Source organism: Mytilus galloprovincialis, chromosome 4, assembly GCF_965363235.1.
Source record: "Mytilus galloprovincialis chromosome 4, xbMytGall1.hap1.1, whole genome shotgun sequence".
Classification (NCBI taxonomy): domain Eukaryota; kingdom Metazoa; phylum Mollusca; class Bivalvia; order Mytilida; family Mytilidae; genus Mytilus; species Mytilus galloprovincialis.
In genome coordinates this window covers 38,623,718-38,643,971 of record NC_134841.1, presented here as the reverse complement: position 1 = coordinate 38,643,971, position 20,254 = coordinate 38,623,718, and the positions used below count along the sequence as shown (strand labels likewise).

At 30.3% G+C, this 20,254-nt stretch overlaps 1 protein-coding gene across 3 annotated transcripts in view; it reads right to left on the bottom strand.

Annotated features, from left to right (window-relative positions):
* Window positions 1-20,254, bottom strand: part of LOC143072093 (spatacsin-like) — a 57,815-nt gene that overhangs the window by 34,742 nt on the left and 2,819 nt on the right. For 2 of the 3 annotated variants that reach the window (XM_076246878.1, XM_076246879.1), the window contains exons 2-20: window positions 19,951-20,087; window positions 19,196-19,411; window positions 17,753-18,347; window positions 17,141-17,261; window positions 14,633-14,783; window positions 13,773-13,939; window positions 12,881-13,156; window positions 11,866-12,045; window positions 11,308-11,525; window positions 10,928-11,109; window positions 10,421-10,601; window positions 9,828-10,025; window positions 7,604-7,704; window positions 7,156-7,301; window positions 4,036-4,194; window positions 3,433-3,499; window positions 2,189-2,360; window positions 1,382-1,608; window positions 598-706 (exon numbers count right to left, since the gene is read on the bottom strand). In XM_076246878.1, the coding sequence (XP_076102993.1) occupies window positions 598-706; window positions 1,382-1,608; window positions 2,189-2,360; window positions 3,433-3,499; window positions 4,036-4,194; window positions 7,156-7,301; window positions 7,604-7,704; window positions 9,828-10,025; window positions 10,421-10,601; window positions 10,928-11,109; window positions 11,308-11,525; window positions 11,866-12,045; window positions 12,881-13,156; window positions 13,773-13,939; window positions 14,633-14,783; window positions 17,141-17,261; window positions 17,753-18,347; window positions 19,196-19,411; window positions 19,951-20,087 (3,603 nt within the window). The remainder of the gene's footprint in view (window positions 1-597; window positions 707-1,381; window positions 1,609-2,188; window positions 2,361-3,432; window positions 3,500-4,035; window positions 4,195-7,155; window positions 7,302-7,603; window positions 7,705-9,827; window positions 10,026-10,420; window positions 10,602-10,927; window positions 11,110-11,307; window positions 11,526-11,865; window positions 12,046-12,880; window positions 13,157-13,772; window positions 13,940-14,632; window positions 14,784-17,140; window positions 17,262-17,752; window positions 18,348-19,195; window positions 19,412-19,950; window positions 20,088-20,254) is intronic. The other variant, XM_076246880.1, reaches the window with a different exon arrangement.

The window sequence follows — 20,254 nt, the reverse complement described above, 5'->3', positions numbered from 1 at the left end:
GAATTTGAAGTGTACACGTAACGAAATAAACTTTCCCTTGAAAGTTTTTATTTGTATGACGTCGTGTTTTGCCATGACGTAAATTCGCCACATCATTCACGAATTTTAGCGGAATTTTATTGAAATTTCATTTTTATACATTTTTTGAAACTTTAGTGCATTAATTTTATTTCTTTTTTGTTAAATATGCATTAGAATAGAAACAATTGTTATGCATTTGTTTTTTTCAGCTCAATTTGCTGACCTGCAAGAATGTGTATAGCGCATGAAAACAATACGAAAGTAGTTTTGGAAACTTGATTTATCGAAGTGTAAACCAAGAGAAAAATTCTTATTGACCAATCCAATTCAAGTATAAATTACAGATATGCAAATCATATAAGCATTATATGATTGTAATCTCATTGATGTCCACCTCATGTCTGTTTTTTATCAAAAGAGTGTATGCTGTTTGTTGATGTATATCATATCTGCTTTCATTTCTAGTTTTGAACATCAATCAGTCCATTTATAGTATTCTCATTTGAATTGTTTTAAATTTGTCATGTCAGGAGCTGATGTTATTGTTTTATACTTTAATAGGATACTATATAATACCTGTTGATATTTTCTTTGTCCAAATTATTTAAAATTGCATCTTCTAATTTCTGTAACAACAGTTTGGCATTCTTTCCTCTTCTTAAGACACAGGCACAAATCCATGACACTGATAAAAAAAGATTTCAGATGTATTTATAGAGATTGTCGAATATCCCAAATTTAAAATAACTCATATCTTTTTTGCCAATAGGGGGATAGTAATTTTCTTACTTAATGTCCAGAACCATGAAAGAGAGATTTAATATTATAAATCTTGAAATGAAAGTCTAATGGATTTTTATTTTTAGTCCTTTGACTGTTAGTGCTTGGTCCACCTATTTTATATCATTAAACATTTTGACCAATTCGAAATTTGTTTCATCAAATCAAACTCTACAACTGGTCAGAAATTATTATAAAACTACACTAACAGAACAAGCCAAGACAATCTCCCATGCAATCTAATTAGACAAGTATTTTTTTGAATGTCTAAGATTTAATTCAAATTAAAGCCCCATTCTAATAACTTGTACAAAATTTTAGTAGGAATAGTATGAAAGCTTAGATTATAAATATATGAAAAGGAAAAAGATGTGGTATGTGATTGCCAATGAGACAACTTTCCACTGGAGACCTAATGAGGTAGAAGTTAGCAACTATAGATCTCCATACTAATTATACAAGACAATAACTCTATAAATGAGAGTTTTACAATAAGAGCCTGTCACCTGTAATTTGGCCTTTACCAATGAGCAAACCAAAACTGCATATCAAGCTATAAATTGCCAAACTATATAAATACCTATATCATTATCATTCTTCTGAACCAATTCCTTCCTTTTGTCAACATTGCCTGTCACATTTGAATTGAGGTCTGATAAAATTTCATTTCCAACCTGTAGATATGTCCTTAATATACAGGTATCTTGACCTAACATTTCCATAAATACCACACATGTACTAGCGACCTGTGTATTGGAAAAATTCTTTACTCCTATCCACAGTGCTGTATTAGTAGCATCTTGAATTCTACAAAAAAGTGAAAAATAAAAATATAAGGAATAGGTTAAATCAGAGGCAAAATATATTATGAATTCTTACTATAATAGACATAGGAGTAGCTGGGAACATAAAAATTAACCAACAGTTATTACCATACCAAAATAAAATGGGTCACATTGTCTTCAATTATGAAATGTGCAAAATTCAGATTTTTTTGTGTGCATTGCTTGTTGGTATTGAAGAATGAACAAAAAATTGAGATTGCAGGACATGTCGCATACAACAAATGTTATCACTTATAAATTGGAGTTTCACAATAATAAAAAACATTGCATACATTTTGGCACTAACAGTAAGCAGACATCAATATTTAACAGTGAGCAAGTATAAATAAAGCAATGATTATTAATAGTAAAACCCCTATATGCCTTAAAATTGGAATTACAACTACCAATCAAGTAATATATTTTGTTTTCTGTAATTTGAAACCAAAATTAAATGTGTTGTCCATACACATAATGAATGGCCACAAAATTAATTCTCAAATCTTTCTAGTCCCTTTTAAAAAACAGAATATGAAATAAATTCAGCACCATTTGAATATTACCTTTGTTGTGTTATACCAGTAGGTTCCATGTCATAAGCTTCAGCCAGAAATGACACAAAAGCAAAGGATGGTCTCCCCTGTTTGAGGTAATACATATATCTGATTTTCTCTGTATATCCATATTTATTGACCAAGTCTGGCTGAGAGAAATAAGGCATTTCTTTTGGACTTTCTGTAATGTATTGTTTTAATGTATACTTTTTTAGAAATATATGAGAAATACAAGTATAAATGTATAGCAATATGACTAAAATACACATCCATCAGAACTAATTGTATGGAATGGAACAGAACGTATTTCTATTGAAATTTGATGTAGGGTTATTACTTTTTAAAAGATTAATAAAAAGTGTCTTCAAACAAAATTCATCAACAAAATGTCAAAAATTGCTACAGAATTTTTCAAATGTCTTAGCTCAAAGGGGGATTAACTTTTTAAGTTTTTCAATTATTTAAAAGAAAGTGGTCTATTTCTACAGATAACAATATTCCAAATTCTTTTGTCAACCTGATATTGCCATCACATTCAGTGTAAAGTATTCAATTGGAAACAATTCTTAATTTTGAACACACTTGAAATTTAAATCCTACTGTACAGAAACTCTGAATAAGAAAATAACAAGAATGTGTCCAAAGTACATGGATGCCCCACTCGCACTATCATTTTCCATGTTCAATGGACTGTGAAATTGGGTAAAAAATCTAATTTGGCATTAAAATTAGGAAGACCCTATCATAAGCAACAAGTGTACTAAGTTTCAAGTTGATTGGACTTCAGCTTCATTAAAAACTACCTTGACCAAAAACTTTAACCTGAAGCGGGACAGACGAACGGACGAACGAATGGACGAATGAAGGGACGAATGAACAAACGGACGAATGAAAGGACACACAGACCAGAAAACATAATGGCCCTCTACTATCGTAGGTCGGGCATAAAAATCTGTAAAAAAGAAACTATGGCAGATGTACATCAATATAAAAAGGTTTATTTCTATCTCCTTTTTTAAATTGAATATAACTACTGGTACTGACAGATAAAAAATTTATTTATATCGAAACTCAATATAAGTAAGTATATAACTGTATTATAAGTGTAACTATATCATTATTGGACAGACATTGCTAAGTTGTGGTGCAACTTGTATCCAATCCATTTGTTTTCATTCCTATGTTATAAAATATGTTATTTTAATGAATAGTAATCAGTACGCCAGCATGTGCTTTCAGTTCTTTTTCCTTACCATCTGATGCAAGTGTGTTTACAGGCTGCCAACCAAATAACTTTCTGGGATCAAATGGAGCATTATCCTGAATAATATGTATCAAAACAAATATAATAAAAACACATAAATGCACTAGCAAGAATAATGTCTTATTTTGTACAACATAATAGCCATAAGCCCTCTAAACTAAGAATTGAAGACCCATACTACCAATTTTCTAACTATGAACAGTTTCAATTTTTCTTTTTTCAACTAAATAATACATGACCATAAATTTTATTTGAACAATTCAGTGTCTGTACCTTGTAACATTCAACAAAATGTGTGTTCAAATAGGAGACGATTCCTATTTTATCCTGTGAACTAACTCAGTCTCCCTTCTTTTAAAGTTCATGCAGGTCCCTCAGATTTAGTTTGTTAACTAGACTTGTCTCTTCCTAATCAATTTACAAGATTTTAACATCAGTAAACTATTGTCATCTTTGTTTATTACTATATCAGACAATTTTTAATAACTTTTATCCATTATTTAACTGAATATGTGTTGATAAGAATACAAACTACATATAAGAATGTTATAAATTTTGTATTTGATGAGTTTTAAGAAATTTAATGAAATACCATTAACAGCTGATAGATTGTGACATCATTTTGAGCAGATTCCTTGGCCAGCGCAGGAAATAAAGCAGAGTGAAGTTTTGGGAAAATCTGTAATGCTTTCTCAAGCTCTGTATTCTCAATTCCTAGAATTACTGGTGCACTGTTTTGGTCTCCTACAATCTGATGAAAAATATAATAATGAAATTATGGAAAATATCAATAGAATAATATATGAATTCATCAAAAATGGTATTTGAAAGGATCTTCTTTTGCACTATATAAACATGTTATAACTTATACATACCATGGCCACTTACCAGTAATTTTAATATTATTGTTTTTGAGAAAATCAGGACTGAATTTTATATCTGCAATACAGACATATATGAGTGCCTTTTATGAAACTTACTTGTTGATTCACAAATTTTGCTCTAAAATCAAAATTTGCAGTGGGTTATCTCCCCATTCAGGAAGAAGAACTGCTCCATGCCTATGAAGCTCCATGAAGAATTAATAATTAGTGCTTGCATTACAGATGATATTTACGGTAGTTAAAATAAGCTTCAAAACAATTAACAGTATTTTGTCTTCTAAAATACTCATATCAAATTCAATTATCAAGCTGGAATTTTTTGTAAACTTTTATTAAGTAAACGCATTGTTTTCTATTTTACTTCTGACTGTTGCTCTTCACTACAGGGAATCCATATTTATACTGGTATACTTCCAAACAAGGGAAAAGAATTCTTACTTAATTGCAATTTTAAAACAGATTCAGGCATTTGGAAGTAAGTTTCTAAAAAGTCCTATAAAATAAAGTATTTTAGAAGTATTGCATATGTTTGTTTATTCTACATTACAGGGCTCACACTACTTCAGAATCATAGGGAGAAGTGACTTCTCTTTTAAAAACTGATAGGGAGAAGTGGTAAGATTTGAAAGAGAAATGCTCATTCGAGCACTGCGCTACAATGTTTGGATTTTACTATAGTATAAAGGGTCATATGTAAATAATGTTCTTTTTATATTGTTCAATTCATATCTGAGTATACAATTAAAGTAACTGTTCAAATTCAAAGTTGTTTAAGTTTAGGTTCTTGTGAGAAACTACCAACTAAATATCTAGCACTAAAAGTATGTTTTTTTATATCAAAAAGTTAAATAAATTATAATATATCAATACCAATTTGATTAAAAACTATCTTGTGTATGAAATTCAGTGTTTCTTATCAAAAGATATACAAAGTTAAGCTGGGCCATAATATATTGATATTAGTATAAGTCTCAGAGTTAAGCAACTTTAATTAAGAAATAATTCATGGAAGCCATAGATTGTTGGAAATTTACACGGCCCAGGCCATGTGTAAATTTCCAACAATCTATAGCTTCCATGAATTATTTCGATTCTAATAGGACAAATACGGTCATTAAAAACTGAAGCGATGGTAGGTATGCTCTGTGTATGGCTGTTCTTTTTTTACTCCCGGTTCGATAAAGCTCAAATAATCATAAAATCTGTAGCTTGCATGGATTGTTTAGTGAATAACCGCTAGAAAAAAAAATCTGTTTAATTCTTTAAATTCACAAACCCAACATTTGACATTTTTAATTTACATGTTTTTCTCGTAAGCTACCGTCAAATCCAAAGTTGACATTTTGTAACTAAGGAGCCGCCATGTTGACTTGCTGAAATCAGTAAATATGCGAAAAATGCAATAGAATAGAAAATAAAACAAAACCTACCTTACAAATCAATTTTAATACAATATTATACGAATTTCGATGGTTCACTTTTCAGAAAACGTTCAACTGTAGCGTTTTCATTTGTATGACGTCATGTTTTGAAATGACTTAAATGCGTCAAAAACATTAAAAGACTTTCGCGGAATTTTATTTTATTTTTATTTTGTTGATTTCTCCGAGCTCTTGTGCATTACTTCTTTTTATTATGCATCCAAATTAGAATAAGTTATTTTGACTTTTTTAACTGCAATTTAAAAAAAAAAATAAAATCGGCAAATGGTTTACAAATAGGTTCCAATACATGTGGATTTACGTGGGAAGTATATTGTAACAGCCATTATTATGTATATCTCTGAGTCTGCGCTAAGTATAGATATATGGAGAATTTGATCACGGTGTTGTTTGCAAAGCGAAAGAAGCACGTCATATTAGAATCAATATTTTGAAACAATCCATATAAATTATAGGGAATTATATATATACACCAATCAATAAGATGTAACCAAAAGTATTCTAATGTGTATGGAACGCGCAACTTTTATTTTTTGGATCAATATTCTTCTGTCTGATGTTCCATATGTGTCCGTAGTTATTATTGTAAAAATATGGTTTTTGGTGAAAGCTGGTCCGATTCCAATCAGTAGTTAGAAACGGTCAATGGGGGCCAATTGCAAGAAAAATTTGTTTGACAAGCTATTTGGAAAGGAACATTACGTTTTTAATGCAATAAAAGGATTACACATTTACTGGAGGCAACTTTTATCACTTTTAAATGAAGTAACAAACTTATTTTGCTGCCAAAAGTTAGGTTGATGTACGTTTTCGAGTAAAAAGAACTGGCAGGGCACGAAGTGATAAAAATTGTCTTGTAAGTAACCTGCTACACACTGTAAAGACAATGCTCCAACCTCTTTTCCTAAGAAAATGAATTGTTTATGTCTGAATTTCTTTAATTATCAATAAAAAATTGATGTTTCATTAACTTGGTAAAAATTAAAAATGTCCGATGATGAGCGTGAGCCCTGAATTATCTAGACGTATAGGGAAAGTGTTGAAATATCTGTTCAACCCTGCTGCATTTTTGTGCCTGTCCAAAGTCAGGAGCCTCTGCGCTTTGTTAGTCTTGTATGTTTTTAATTTTAGTTCATTTATATGTTTAAGAGTTAAGTGTGACGTTTATTTTTTAAATTTGAAACATTTCTAAAAAAAAATAGAAAAACAGCAGCCTGACTTAAGTTTTGAAAAGAGGCTGTAAAAATACAGCTAACAAGGTTTCAATACATTTATAAGTGTCTTTGTTAAAGCAATTAAGGGCCATAACTCCTGAAAAAAACATCATTTAAAACTTATATGAACAAAAAATTGGATTCTTGATGACCACAATGTAAATCAATATACCTGTTGCAATTTATTCTCTGAATACATCGCTGTTGCCATGGCAGTAAGAACTTCCCCATTCTTCACGATTTCTCCAATTTCAGGTTTTTTTAAAGACCATATAAGTTGTCCATTACTGATGCTTGCATCAACCATAGCAGAACAATCTATAAATCAATACATGTGGGACAACTAATAAAAAATGGATTTCTATCACCTTTATGCTTTTATTAGTCAAGATGCTTTATAGTTTTCCATAAATCTGTACTAGTTTTTATTTATGTGTTTCAATATTTTTACTTAATATGTTATTTTTTTTTTAAATTTCATTGATAAGTTACATTTTCAGGTTGATTTTGTTTATATATTTACAATTTGGTATATGTCTGAACATGATACTAACAGACAGCCAACTACATTATTTATTTGTGTGTGTATTTTGTGTATTTCAGTGTGGTTATATATTTACCATTTGGTTTATGTCTAAGTCTGTACATTGATACTAGCATAGACAGCCAACAACACTCTTCATTACTATGTAGAAATTTCTTTAGCCAACTATAAGATAACCTAAAAATAATTGAATAAACATATGCATCAACTATTATTACCAAAACTTTAAACTAGTTTTCAATACAATTTATATACATGTTATTACTGATTATTCTAAGGCCACATCAATTTAATTTCTTGTTCTACAGATTTTTGGACTCCAAAATTTGGGGCGAGCGAGCGATTTGAAAATTTTAATAAAAAAATATTTAATTTGCAAATTTTTGAGGCGAAGCTTGAAAAGTAAAGGCGAGCGATTATAATTTTTTTTTGTAAAGATAAAATAATAGGTTTTGACATATTAAAACTTGATTTATCACTTGTACTTTGACATTTCTTTAATTTCTGAAGTATTTTTTCCCTGTTCACCAAGAAATAATTAAATCTGGTCTATGTATGTGTGACTGACAATGAGACAATTCTCCATCCAAATCATAATCAGTTTGGGGGCAACCCCTTAATGTTATAAATATCCCTTTTACATGTTTTATGAGGGATCAATATAAGTTATAATATATTTGTTTGTACAAAAGGGCTCATATTTTCTCATAGAACTATATATCTATCTGGTATTAAATGGTCAAAACATGTCCAAGAATTTAGTAATATTCCTGGACTTGAACCATGTTAACACATTTACTTTTAACAGTTTAATATTGTTCAAAATAAGTGGACCCCTTTTTAAGAAAAATTTGTTTAAAATATGATGCAACTCTCCTCTTTTTGAGTACAAAATTCTAAGTGTTCAAAGGTTTTGTATAGAAGAACTATATAAATCCTTGGTATTTCTATTTTCTTTTCTACATCAGTAAAATGACCCCTTGTCTGAGGGAGGGTTGTTCTCAACCTGATAATAACAAACACAGGTCGAGTACGGCCTTTTACACAGGGCTTTGATACAGACCAAACAGGAAGCTATAAAGGACCCCAAAATTATTAGCGTACACAATTCGAACAGGAAAACCAACTATCTAATTTATATATCCAAACGGGAAATACCAATGAACAACATCAACAAACGATAACTGCTGAACGACATGCTCCTGAATCAATCAGGACAGGTGCATAAACATGCAGCGGCTATGGATAGTTTTGTTTCGCCAGCATACAATATAATTGCAGTTGAAGGCAAATCCTTCAGAAGTTCTTTGTACTTTATTCTAACAACGATCATTTTCTGATAGGGAATATAAGTAAGGGGGAAAGAAACCAATTTTTTGTTCTTCACGGAAATACCCGCTGTTATAACTTTTTATCGGAGCACTCCCAGGTTTCATGCTGAAACAAATATTCTCACAGATATTTACACAGTGTGGTGGGGTGCTTTTATGTTTAAAATCGTTATATACAGGTTAGACTGTGATAAATTTAACAAATGTTGATATCTTTTTATAATATTTACACAAAAAAACAGTGCGGGAAATGGACATGATTACAATTCCGGATGCGGAAAGCGGGAATATAAAAAAAATAAAAAAATTCTGTTTTGAAAAAAATAGGTGCGGGCGGGTCCGTCGAACAAGGGATCAAATTGGTGTGGCCTAAGATACCATTTTGTGGATTTTGTGTGTATAGGTGAACAACAAATTAAATGTTCAATGCAGTATGATTTTTTTTAAATTTTTTGTATGGAATGTTAGGAGAATACATGAAATCAAATATTCTTGAAAATAAATTTCCCCTTTCCAAGAAAATTGGTATCCATGAAATTAAATAAATCCTCAGTGGTCATATTTCAATAACTCTATTAATAGAGTTCGATGGTAAATAGTTTATATGGCTCTTTTCTTATAAATAAATTATTTAGTTCAGGCCTGAAGGCATAAAACTTTGCTCAGTGCTCGGAGCACAAAAATCATGCTCAAAACATGAAATCCAGCAATTTGATTGGTTGATTTTCGAGTCCGAGTACAAAAATTATGCTCAAAAGTTTTATGACCGTGAGGCCAGATGTGAATCAAGACTAAATGATATAAAAGAAAACAATTTAGAGAAAAAAAAACTAAAAAAAAAAAATTTTTTCAAAGGTATAAAAAAATAAAATTGCTTTTAAATCAAAGTGCAGTATAATCAAATTATACTTTATCAAAAATTACAGTTCACTAGTTGATCTATAAACTGTAAATCAATACAACAATTACTTATGGGTAGTACAGTATTGCCACACAACAGTAGGCAGGTTGTTCTTTACACAATATTGTATGAAGTCTCTGTGAAAGTTTTCTAATTCTTCCAATGTACTGTTACTGAGTGGGTGTGGCAGTTCCAAGGCTCCTCCTACTAATCTTAGGTCAGAAACTAGGGTGTTGAATTCCTCAGTTTTCAAAAATACACCTTTCCTACAACAGATTAACAAAAAAGCTTTTAATGGTGTTCTGTTTGGGCAAAACATTGTCCTATCATTTATTTTTCTTAAATATTCAGTTAAAATTGACAAATTTTTCAATTAATATAAATTGAATTAAAATGAAATGAAATCTGGCACTACCAAGGTTGATCAGATTATACAAAATGCAAATAGTTTGTAATAGAGCAAATACTGTCTTAGTTCAGATCTGCCCATAATACAATAGCAAATTATGAAATAACAAAATGTGTGTACATTAAGAAATAAATCACCAATGCACTTTTGAAAATTTAAATTTTCTTAGATGTTCAAGTAAAGAAAAAACAGGGATGTGGGTATTTTTACAAATTCTAAATCTATAATCATTTTTATGGTACAGCACCATACCTTGCACATGCTTCAGTGATGACTAGTTTGATATATGATGTGCACTCAGCCAAATGTTCAAGTAACTGATGCATTATGGGAAAGTCTTTTTCAACAGCCTTTTGTATCCATAACAACAGCTTTTCCAATTTGTTATACCGTAAAAGATATCGCAAATGTACAAGTTTTAATTCTTTTGGATCTGAAAAAAGCAGATTTCATTTTTTAAGAATCTAAAAATATTAATTTTAACATTTTATAAACACTTCATTTTTATATATATTTTTTTTAAATTCTAACAAATTATAATGCAACTCCTTGTTAAAATGGTCATATTTTACATTTTTAAACAGTGACATTCTACTTACAGCTTTAAAAAGTAACACTTGGTGAAAAGTTCCATATTTCATAGCTTACAAATTAAACCAGTTATTTTAGTTTATACAGAAAAGATCATTGTAATTATTCTTTGACATTAAATAAATGTAACACAAATCTGATTTAAGTAGATAAAACAATTCCTAGTACCTTCTACCATGATAACCAGATCCTTCGTATCTGGATCCCATCTTTGAACCCAGTCCAACAAAACATGGCTGTATTTTCCTATATTTTGATGGTCTTCTGAGACCATAGCAGATAAATCACCACATTCTGATGATAAATCATACTCGGGAGAATCACCAAAGGACAAAAATATATTCTCTAACCTATTAAAAAGAAGTAAATGTAATAGAAAATACACAGGACAAATATATATTCTTTAACCTAACGAATAAAATGTACATGTCATTGAAAATACAATTCTTGTACCTCTTTTCAAATTCAATTTTGACTCCTCCTGATATAACTTTTTTTAGCTTTCAAAACCAAATATTTGGTGCTTAGATTTATACATAAAGTATTACCTGTCTAATGGGACCTCTTGTTTTCTAGCATCTTTAACAGCAGAACTGAATGAAGATGTTGGATATTTCTTTTCTAATTCATTTACATATTCAACTATCTCCATTTGTTCCTCTGTCAAACATTTTCTACCAGTAAGCTCTTCAATAATAAAGTCACGTATTGTCCTGTCTTCACAAATGGCAGCCACTTCCCATAACTTACTATTCACATTTAAACCCTAAAATGAAAGCAATAAATCTGAAGTATATTTTGTTAAATTTATATTTAAGCTATTGATTGTATATTTCTGATTTCATACCTGGTCAAAGTTACTATTTTTCAGGTAAAAATCTTGAACTTGGATTATTAATTAAATGTCCTAAAAATTTGATTGGCATATATAATTCATTAAGCCAAATTTCTACTCAAAACATTTTTTTGCATCAAAGTTGAACAAGATCAAAAATATTTTTCTGCACATCTTTGAAATGAATAATCTAAACTTGTATCAGATTCAAAATATTATATTTTTTAAATGTGCACTGACTGTTAAAAACCACTTCTTTGAATATAATTACCAAGTTAGACAAAATAGCTATAGCAGGTTTAGATTGTTTCTCCCATAGATATTTTACAGCTTTCACAATACTACAGTTTGTTATATGATTTATATCAGCCCTAGAGTTATCTCCCTTTTCTAGTAGACTGGCTTGCACTGTTGGAATAGTGTTGGATAACACTGCATCTTGTATAATTTCCTGTTACAAAGTAAAACCAGTCATTGTAAAGGTTGAAAATTATTGATTAATGCATAGTACATATTATTTTAATCTTCCATTAAGATATAGAAATATTATAAACATGAACACTGATTAATTCTTAAAATCAATGTTTTTTTAAATAAATAATGAAACTTCTAGTGCATTTAAAATTACTTTTATTATTGATATTTCACTGTTTTTTATTTCTTCTCACAATTAATCCATCTACATGTTTTTGTAATTACCAAAATGTTATGTTTTCAAATGGAAGCTGAGACATTTTGAGGGTCTGGATTGGGGAGGAGTCTAAGCTCATTGTGAGGGTCTGGATTGGGAAGGAGTCTAAGCTCATTGTGAGGGTCTGGATTGGGGAGGAGTCTAAGCACATTGTGAGGGTCTGGATTGGGGAGGAGTCTAAGCTCATTGTGAGCGTCTGGATTGGGGAGGAGTCTAAGCTCATTGTGAGGGTCTGGATTAGGGAGGAGTCTAAGCTCATTGTGAGGGTCTGGATTGGGGAGGAGTCTAAGCTCATTGTAAGGGTCTGGATTGGGGAGGAGTCTTCATCTCTGTATACATGTACTTGCATTTTTTGGTAATGTTTCTTTCTTAGTTTGTTTGGCCGACTATTTGCTATTCTTCACATTTTAGCACCCCATCAGTCTCTCTTTTTTTTAAATTTATGTTTGCCCATTATTCTCTCTTCTGTATCCCCATCCAGAACCTCCTATGTTTCCCCCTTTTTTACTTTCATTTCAAATACACTTCTTCAATTATTGTTATTTCTTATATTATTAAATTCTATTTATTTCTACTACTTTTCTGTATGTCTTACATCATCAGTTTTGTTTCCTAGAGCCTTATGATCGGTATCAGGTACTCTTTTCACTTCCTCTATTCCATCTTTTAGCTTTCTTTCTCTTTCTATCTTTCTAAGACATTGTCTGATGTCTGCTATATCTTCTAGTATTACATCTATTGATTTCTTCATGTCTTCTACTTCTGATTCATTATTCATTTTATATTTGACAGATTCCTGCACATCTAAAGCATCACTCAGTAAGCCATAGAGAAACTCAAGTGTTATATCGGACAGTCTTTTGACAAAATCCTACAATGAATAAAAGACAAAATTAAATGGTTATAATACTGTTAATTCTGAATTTTGTGATATTTTTATTACTGCAAACTCACATTTTATTTGTATATCATTATTTGAATGCTGCATTTCATGAAATTGCACTAGTTAATCTGGCATTTTTGTCCATTGTTTAATAAAAATGCAATAATAATTGCAGGCAAAAATTTGTGAATTTACAGCTGTGGTCAGATGTTTTGTATCATGATATCAGTTTCAAGACTTTATATAGTTTATAGATAACTATCATGATAAACAATTGTTAATGGATAACTGACTATTTCACATTTACCTAAAAAAAAAAAAATATGATCCCCAAAAATTGAGAATGTGTCATGTTCATAGATTCGCTTTTAAGATAACAATATCTTCACATTCAAGCTTTGTGTCAATCAATGTAGCTCTTAGTTTAAAACAAAAATATATGTTATTTTCATCTTTTTAACACATACTACTCATTAGTGTTACACAATGACAATCAATATATCTTATCTCTTTAAAACAATACACTAATGAGAAAATCAAGTTTATAAATATCTGTATATACGTTCCTTGACTCTTTATGAGTGTATCAGTGTGTTTCCTGTACCTGTGACTGAGAATCTGTAAGGTTATCTGATATAGATTGTATCAACAATTCTAATGCTGGCTGTAACTGTATGATGTTGTCATAGTGATTAGAGCTAAATGACCAGGATGGTGAGGCCACAGGTGGGGAAGCTGGTGATGTCATATACGATTTTGTAGAGGAAAACACTGAAAGAGAAAAAAAAACCATCTGTTATCAATAATAAATAAATGAGCTTTCAAATGTTTTGGTTTGTACCTTTGTGATTAAAAGCATTTCAGACGCAGGAATTTAAAAACTCTTATCTGCAATGCTAAGTAAGCATGTCTTAATTTTCAAACTACTGTAAATTAAGAAATTATTGCATGCATGTATTATTACAATTTTTAACGAGTTGACAAAATGGTAGATTAGATATTGTGATTTCAGGAAAATCTATTTAATTAAAGATTTATTTTTATTCTTTTTTTTGTAATACTCACAGTCACATTAAAAAAAAGTCTTGCAATAATTTCTGAATTTACAGTATATAATTTATACCTGACAAAACTTTTGGTGGCTGTGTAAAGTCATAGTTAATGGTTGACTACCCATTAAGGATGACATATTTTCATCGAAGAAAGATTTAAGAGGTACGGTTTCTAGAAAACCTATTCTCATTTAAACAAAGTAATAGAGTATTGTAGCTTATTACATTTTTCTTGCAAGTCTTGTAAACATATTGCATTGTTCCTTGTGCAACAATACTTTCTATTTCGTATTTTTACTATCTGCAATGTGCTGACATGATATTGTTTGAATGATCCTTAAGATTTTTTTTTACTACATTTTATTTTGCTTTTAAGAAAAAAAAAATTCAAAATATCAAGAGATTTACTTACAATTTTCTTTACTTTTAAGAAAGAAGACCACAGTATCTAGTTGTCTGTGTTTAACACCTATCTCTAAGGTGTGTAAAGGTAAGGAACATCTCCCCCATTTATTGATATGACACAAGACATCAGCTACAGAGGCTCCAGCATAGGTCATCATCTATTAATAGAAAAACAAAGGTCAACATCTCCCCCATTTATTGATATGACACAAGACATCAGCTACAGAGGCTCCAGCATAGGTCATCATCTATTAATAGAAAAACAAAGGTCAACATCTCCCCCATTTATTGATATGACACAAGACATCTGCTACAGAGGCTCCAGCATAGGTCATCATCTATTAATAGAAAAACAAAGGTCAACATCTCCCCCATTTATTGATATGACACAAGACATCAGCTACAGAGGCTCCAACATAGGTCATCATCTATTAATAGAAAAACAAAGGTCAACATCTCCCCCATTTATTGATATGACACAAGACATCTGCTACAGAGGCTCCAGCATAGGTCATCATCTATTAATAGAAAAACAAAGGTCAACATCTCCCCCATTTATTGATATGACACAAGACATCAGCTACAGAGGCTCCAGCATAGGTCATCATCTATTAATAGAAAAACAAAGGTCAACATCTCCCCCATTTATTGATATGACATAAGACATCAGCTACAGAGGCTCCACCATAGGTCATCATCTATATTAATAGAAAAACAAAGGTCATGCGGTATCGATTTTGAACACAAAATCAATACCTGCACAGCAATTGCAAAATACACACAAAAGGACATGTGCTTTTATTGCTCTTCTACATCTCCAAAGTCACAGTGAGGCACCTCACAGAAAGTTTATAAAGGTTCTTAGAACTCACTCGGCTTGTCATTGTAAGTAAAAAAAAAAAAATACAAATATTTCTGTTTACCTTAATAATCAAAGAGCAGATTGCTCTGAGGGATACGATTGCCGTTGTTTCATTGACACCTGTATACATGTAGCTGGATAATATTATTTTCAAAAATAATTCAACTGCACATGTAAAATAGTTACAAAATAGCCAATCCCGGATAAAAGTGTAACAACAATGTAATTAGGCCTATTGTGTTTTATTTTTGTACTTTTTTGTACTATCAATTCCAAGTTTACTTTCCACAGCTGTCACTGAGACTAAGAGTGAGAGAAAGTATTCCACTTCGTATCGTATCATAATCACCTATTTTCCTACGAGGCTACATTAATTCTAGGAGGAACCCCAATCCTAACTCTTTAAATATTTAATTTCCTTTGAGTCAGTGATCATGACTCCTTTCCGTACACATTTATCGGTTTAATTTGCGATCGTTTTTAATATAATACGACGTTTATTGACATAACGAGCTAATAGTAATACTCGACGTGTTGTTTGATTCAGCATTCACGGAATAAACTGCCGGAAGGGAGACAACTCGAAACGGTAATTTGAAAGACTCCATTTCGCCTGAAGCGGTGTTCTATGATGATGAATACATTTATTTTAATTTAAATGATGCATATGATTTAAAGATATGCAACAACAATAACCCTCAATAGCAGAAATACATAGAAAAGATCCCATGAGTTATAAATTAATTTATTGAGTGGGGAATCCAGAGCAACCATTCAATCTAAAACCCTTTGAAGTCAAGAAATCTATACGCATGCGCATAATTTCCAAAACAAACACTGGAGCAAGGACGTATATTTAATGTTTATTAAACGACCTAGATGGTTCTCTATTTCTTTATGGAAGTACAATCTCAAATATCAGTTTCATAACGGTAACATTATGAAAAACTCCACTTCAGTTCTTTAATATATGACAGAAATAGATTTATCGGAGTTCAGAGAACTCGCATTTTATCAAAACTGGGAATTCCCTCTGACGTGTTTCTAAATTTATAAAATAAATAATTATAAATACTGCTTAATTCTGATTTTCCGTGTTGTTAAAAACAAGCATATAAGTCATGGGAATTATCAAACATGAAGATTATGAAAAGAATATTATAGGAAAGTTGTTTAAGTTCAATCCCTTTGACTGTTTTTACCTTTTAAAGCAAGGCAATCATAAGAATCTGAGATGATCCTTAATGTTTAGAATAAAACGATTGACGTGAGGGAATTGCTCTGAGCCACCGGTATAAGTCTACAGATTGCTTGAAAGCAATCGTATCCCAAAAAGGTGTTTCTAAAGAACTAACCTAACATCATGTTTATAGAATATAGATGACAGTGAAATAAAGACTGGTAAATCTTAAATACAATCAAAAGAATCCACAAAGTATATACTGGTACCTTTTTTTCCCATAAAACACATACTTGTATGATTTACAAAAAGATAAGGTATGTACAAATATGTCACCCTTTCTAATAAGAATCAGTATAATTGTTAAATTGATGATAGAACAGGCATTCATAAAAGAAGGGTTTTCATTGTTGTCACCCTTAAATTTCCCACTAAGCCCTACTACAAAAACAATATAATCAAACAAACATTACCAAGCTAACAAATTCTTCTTGTTCTATACATGGAACAATACAAGTCAGATGAGTTTCCATAGCTACTAGATGTGGAAATTGTGACTGTGCTGACAACATCACAAAACATTTAACAGGAAGTCTACAAAATAAGAAAAAAAGATATAAACATTTATAAAAAGTCATTTTTCTAATTTCCAAAAAAATCTTAATAATCTTAATTTAACAGCATTAATAAATGTAAAACAAATATGACCAACAGCAACCAATGATGACACCAGAATAACAACCTCCTGACTTGGGATAGACACTTAAAGAATGTAGCAGGATTAAATATGTTTCTGAGCACTAAAGTATTATAAAGATCTGTTAAAAAATTATGATGTCAGTGATGAGCCTGGGTCAAGGTATTTGAATTTACACAGCTGTGATATGCAATTTTCAAAGATGCTTGAATTTCTAATTTTGAATAAAAATGAAAAGCAACACATTTTAAGAAATGATACATTTCTTTATAAAAAGTATGAAGCAAGGTATTTTAATAATTGTATAAATTTCCTACTATACTGTACATGTGCCTAAAACTTTTGAGTTTCCCATAAGTTGATCTTATTGTTTAATAGTTAGTTTTACCTTTGTATGTTATAGGTCTGTTTTTGAATATCACATACACATATTACATTTTCTTTTGGTGATTGTAAATGTAGCGAGACTGAAAACTTTCCAACCACAAAATCAACGATATTCATTCCTTGTAACGTAGCAGGAAGATGTATTTTCTTATCGCCTTCTAGCTTAGAAATGGAACTTTGCGACTTTGTTCTACTTTTCTTCCAAAAACCAGACGCTCTCCACCTAGATGTCTGAGGTTTGACATTTGAACTGTTGGATTTGTTTTCAAAATACCATGGCTTAGTTGGAAGTTTGGAGTTCTGATCATGTATGGTTAAAAGTTTTCTCCTCCAAGTGGAATCCCCAACATGAATAGTATTCAGAACTTCGTTATTTGAAAACTGAATATCTTGTAATTTCGTTTTGGTAACACATGATGGAAATTGTTGTGTGTAGCTCTCAATGTTTATAGATGTGATTGTGAATGTATTTTCCATGACAATCAAATATTTAAGATCTGGAGTAAATCCCCATGATAACATTCTGTCGGTTTCAATATTTGTCCTTGAAAGGTTAACTGTAGCTACAATATCTCCATTTGTTATATTGTATACTGCTGTAGAAGTTAAGGATGTTTTATCTGAAAATCGTCCTTGAACAAAAATTTTAATCACGTTTTTACAATATAAATGTACATCCAATAACAATGCATTATCTGCTGTTTTCTGCTCTATGGTCAGGTTGTAAATGTCTCTTTGACAAATTCCCCATTTCGATTCTCAACCTTACATGTACCATCAGGTTTTTTTATTTGGCTATTTCATGTACATGTTAACACATGGTTAACAACATATAATCAGAAAAAATAAAGGACATTTAAAATGCAATGGCACAATATGTCACTGCTCCTAAAACTTGCAATGTTGTGGTAGAAAAAGAATCATTTTTTTCAAAATAGTTATCCAAAAATCAAGTAACAATATTTTAAATTGGTCATGTCACAGATTTATACTTGAACTTAAAATTAAAACTATAGTGCATATATCTTCTTTTTTTTTTAAATATTACTGAATAGGAGAAATATTGTATGGAAAGCATACAAAATCAATAAAAAACATTCTTAAATTTGTCTTAAAAACATGAAATCTCTAAAACCATGCATAGACTTTTCTTAAAAGTTGATCTCATATGCATTGATATCTTGCTACATAAATTTCTGTTTGATTGATATAAAAAAATATCATGAGGTCACCACTAGTTTATGATGTGTTAACATTGATAAGTCTATTTTCTACTACTTGCAATGCAATGAAGTTATGCTGATTTCAATGTTTTGTGGGGTTTTGTATCTGGAAAACAATTTTGAAGGAATGTATTTTAAAAAGGCTGTCAGTCACCCTATTACTTTACTTCATTAAATTTGTATCTTTTAATCATATCTGATTTCTAACTACATAAGGATACTAATAATTGTTGTTTCACTATCAAACACTGCTACAAAGTCTGTCAGAATATCGTAAACATTGTGTGCTACTGGATTATTAGGTATAACAATGGATGTCATAATTTTATATCCTGCTTGTTGTATCTCCATAACAACCAATTCATCTTTTATTTTCACAATTAGGTGGTTTCCATAGTAAGTGGTTAATTTAAAGTCTTCAAAATCAATTTTGTCTTCTGAAAAATAAACAAATTAAGTGCACTTTCCATGTTATAATAAAATGAATCTCCGGTTCTATTCTAACATTCATTTAAGCTATTTGAAAGATTCATTTTCTCCCTATTTACATTTCATAATTAGCAGAATTTGGAATCAAATTATCTTCTTTTCTTTTTAATACACATATTGACTAAATTAGTTTATGTTTTTATCAATTCTGTTAATTTAATTTCCAATAAAATTAAAATAAAACATATATATATAGCTACAATTTCATCTTTTTAATAAAAAAAAAACATAAATAATTTTATTTATGGTTGAAAATTTATCCTTTAACTTATCAAAATACAAAATACATTACAAAATAGTAATTACATATATATATATATAATCATTAACGAAACAAATATATTCCTAATTAGTTACATCTATTTATCTATCCAAGTCAATCCAAAAAAGGTCCTTCCCTTTACAATCAGGTAAATTTCTTACGGTTTTCCATGCATGTTGAGAATCTATAATTTACTCATCTGAGTGATAATTCACCCATATATACCTTGCACAATAACTTCATTAATATTCTGTTGAAGGACAATCTTTGTATGCTTATTGTAACATAACAAACTACCATCTTGTTTCAGACAAACAAAACTTCCTTCTACTGTATTGGAATGGTCTGTACACCATACAATTCTGAAAAAAAGTATTTATGTTAGTTATCTTTGAAATATTATCATATTAACATGATTAATAAAAAAAAAATCTACATGTACAATGTATAAAAGATTGATGATCCTTATTTTTTTTTTAAATGTCATAGTTGTATAATTATAAATCTTATAAATCACAGTGCCCTTACT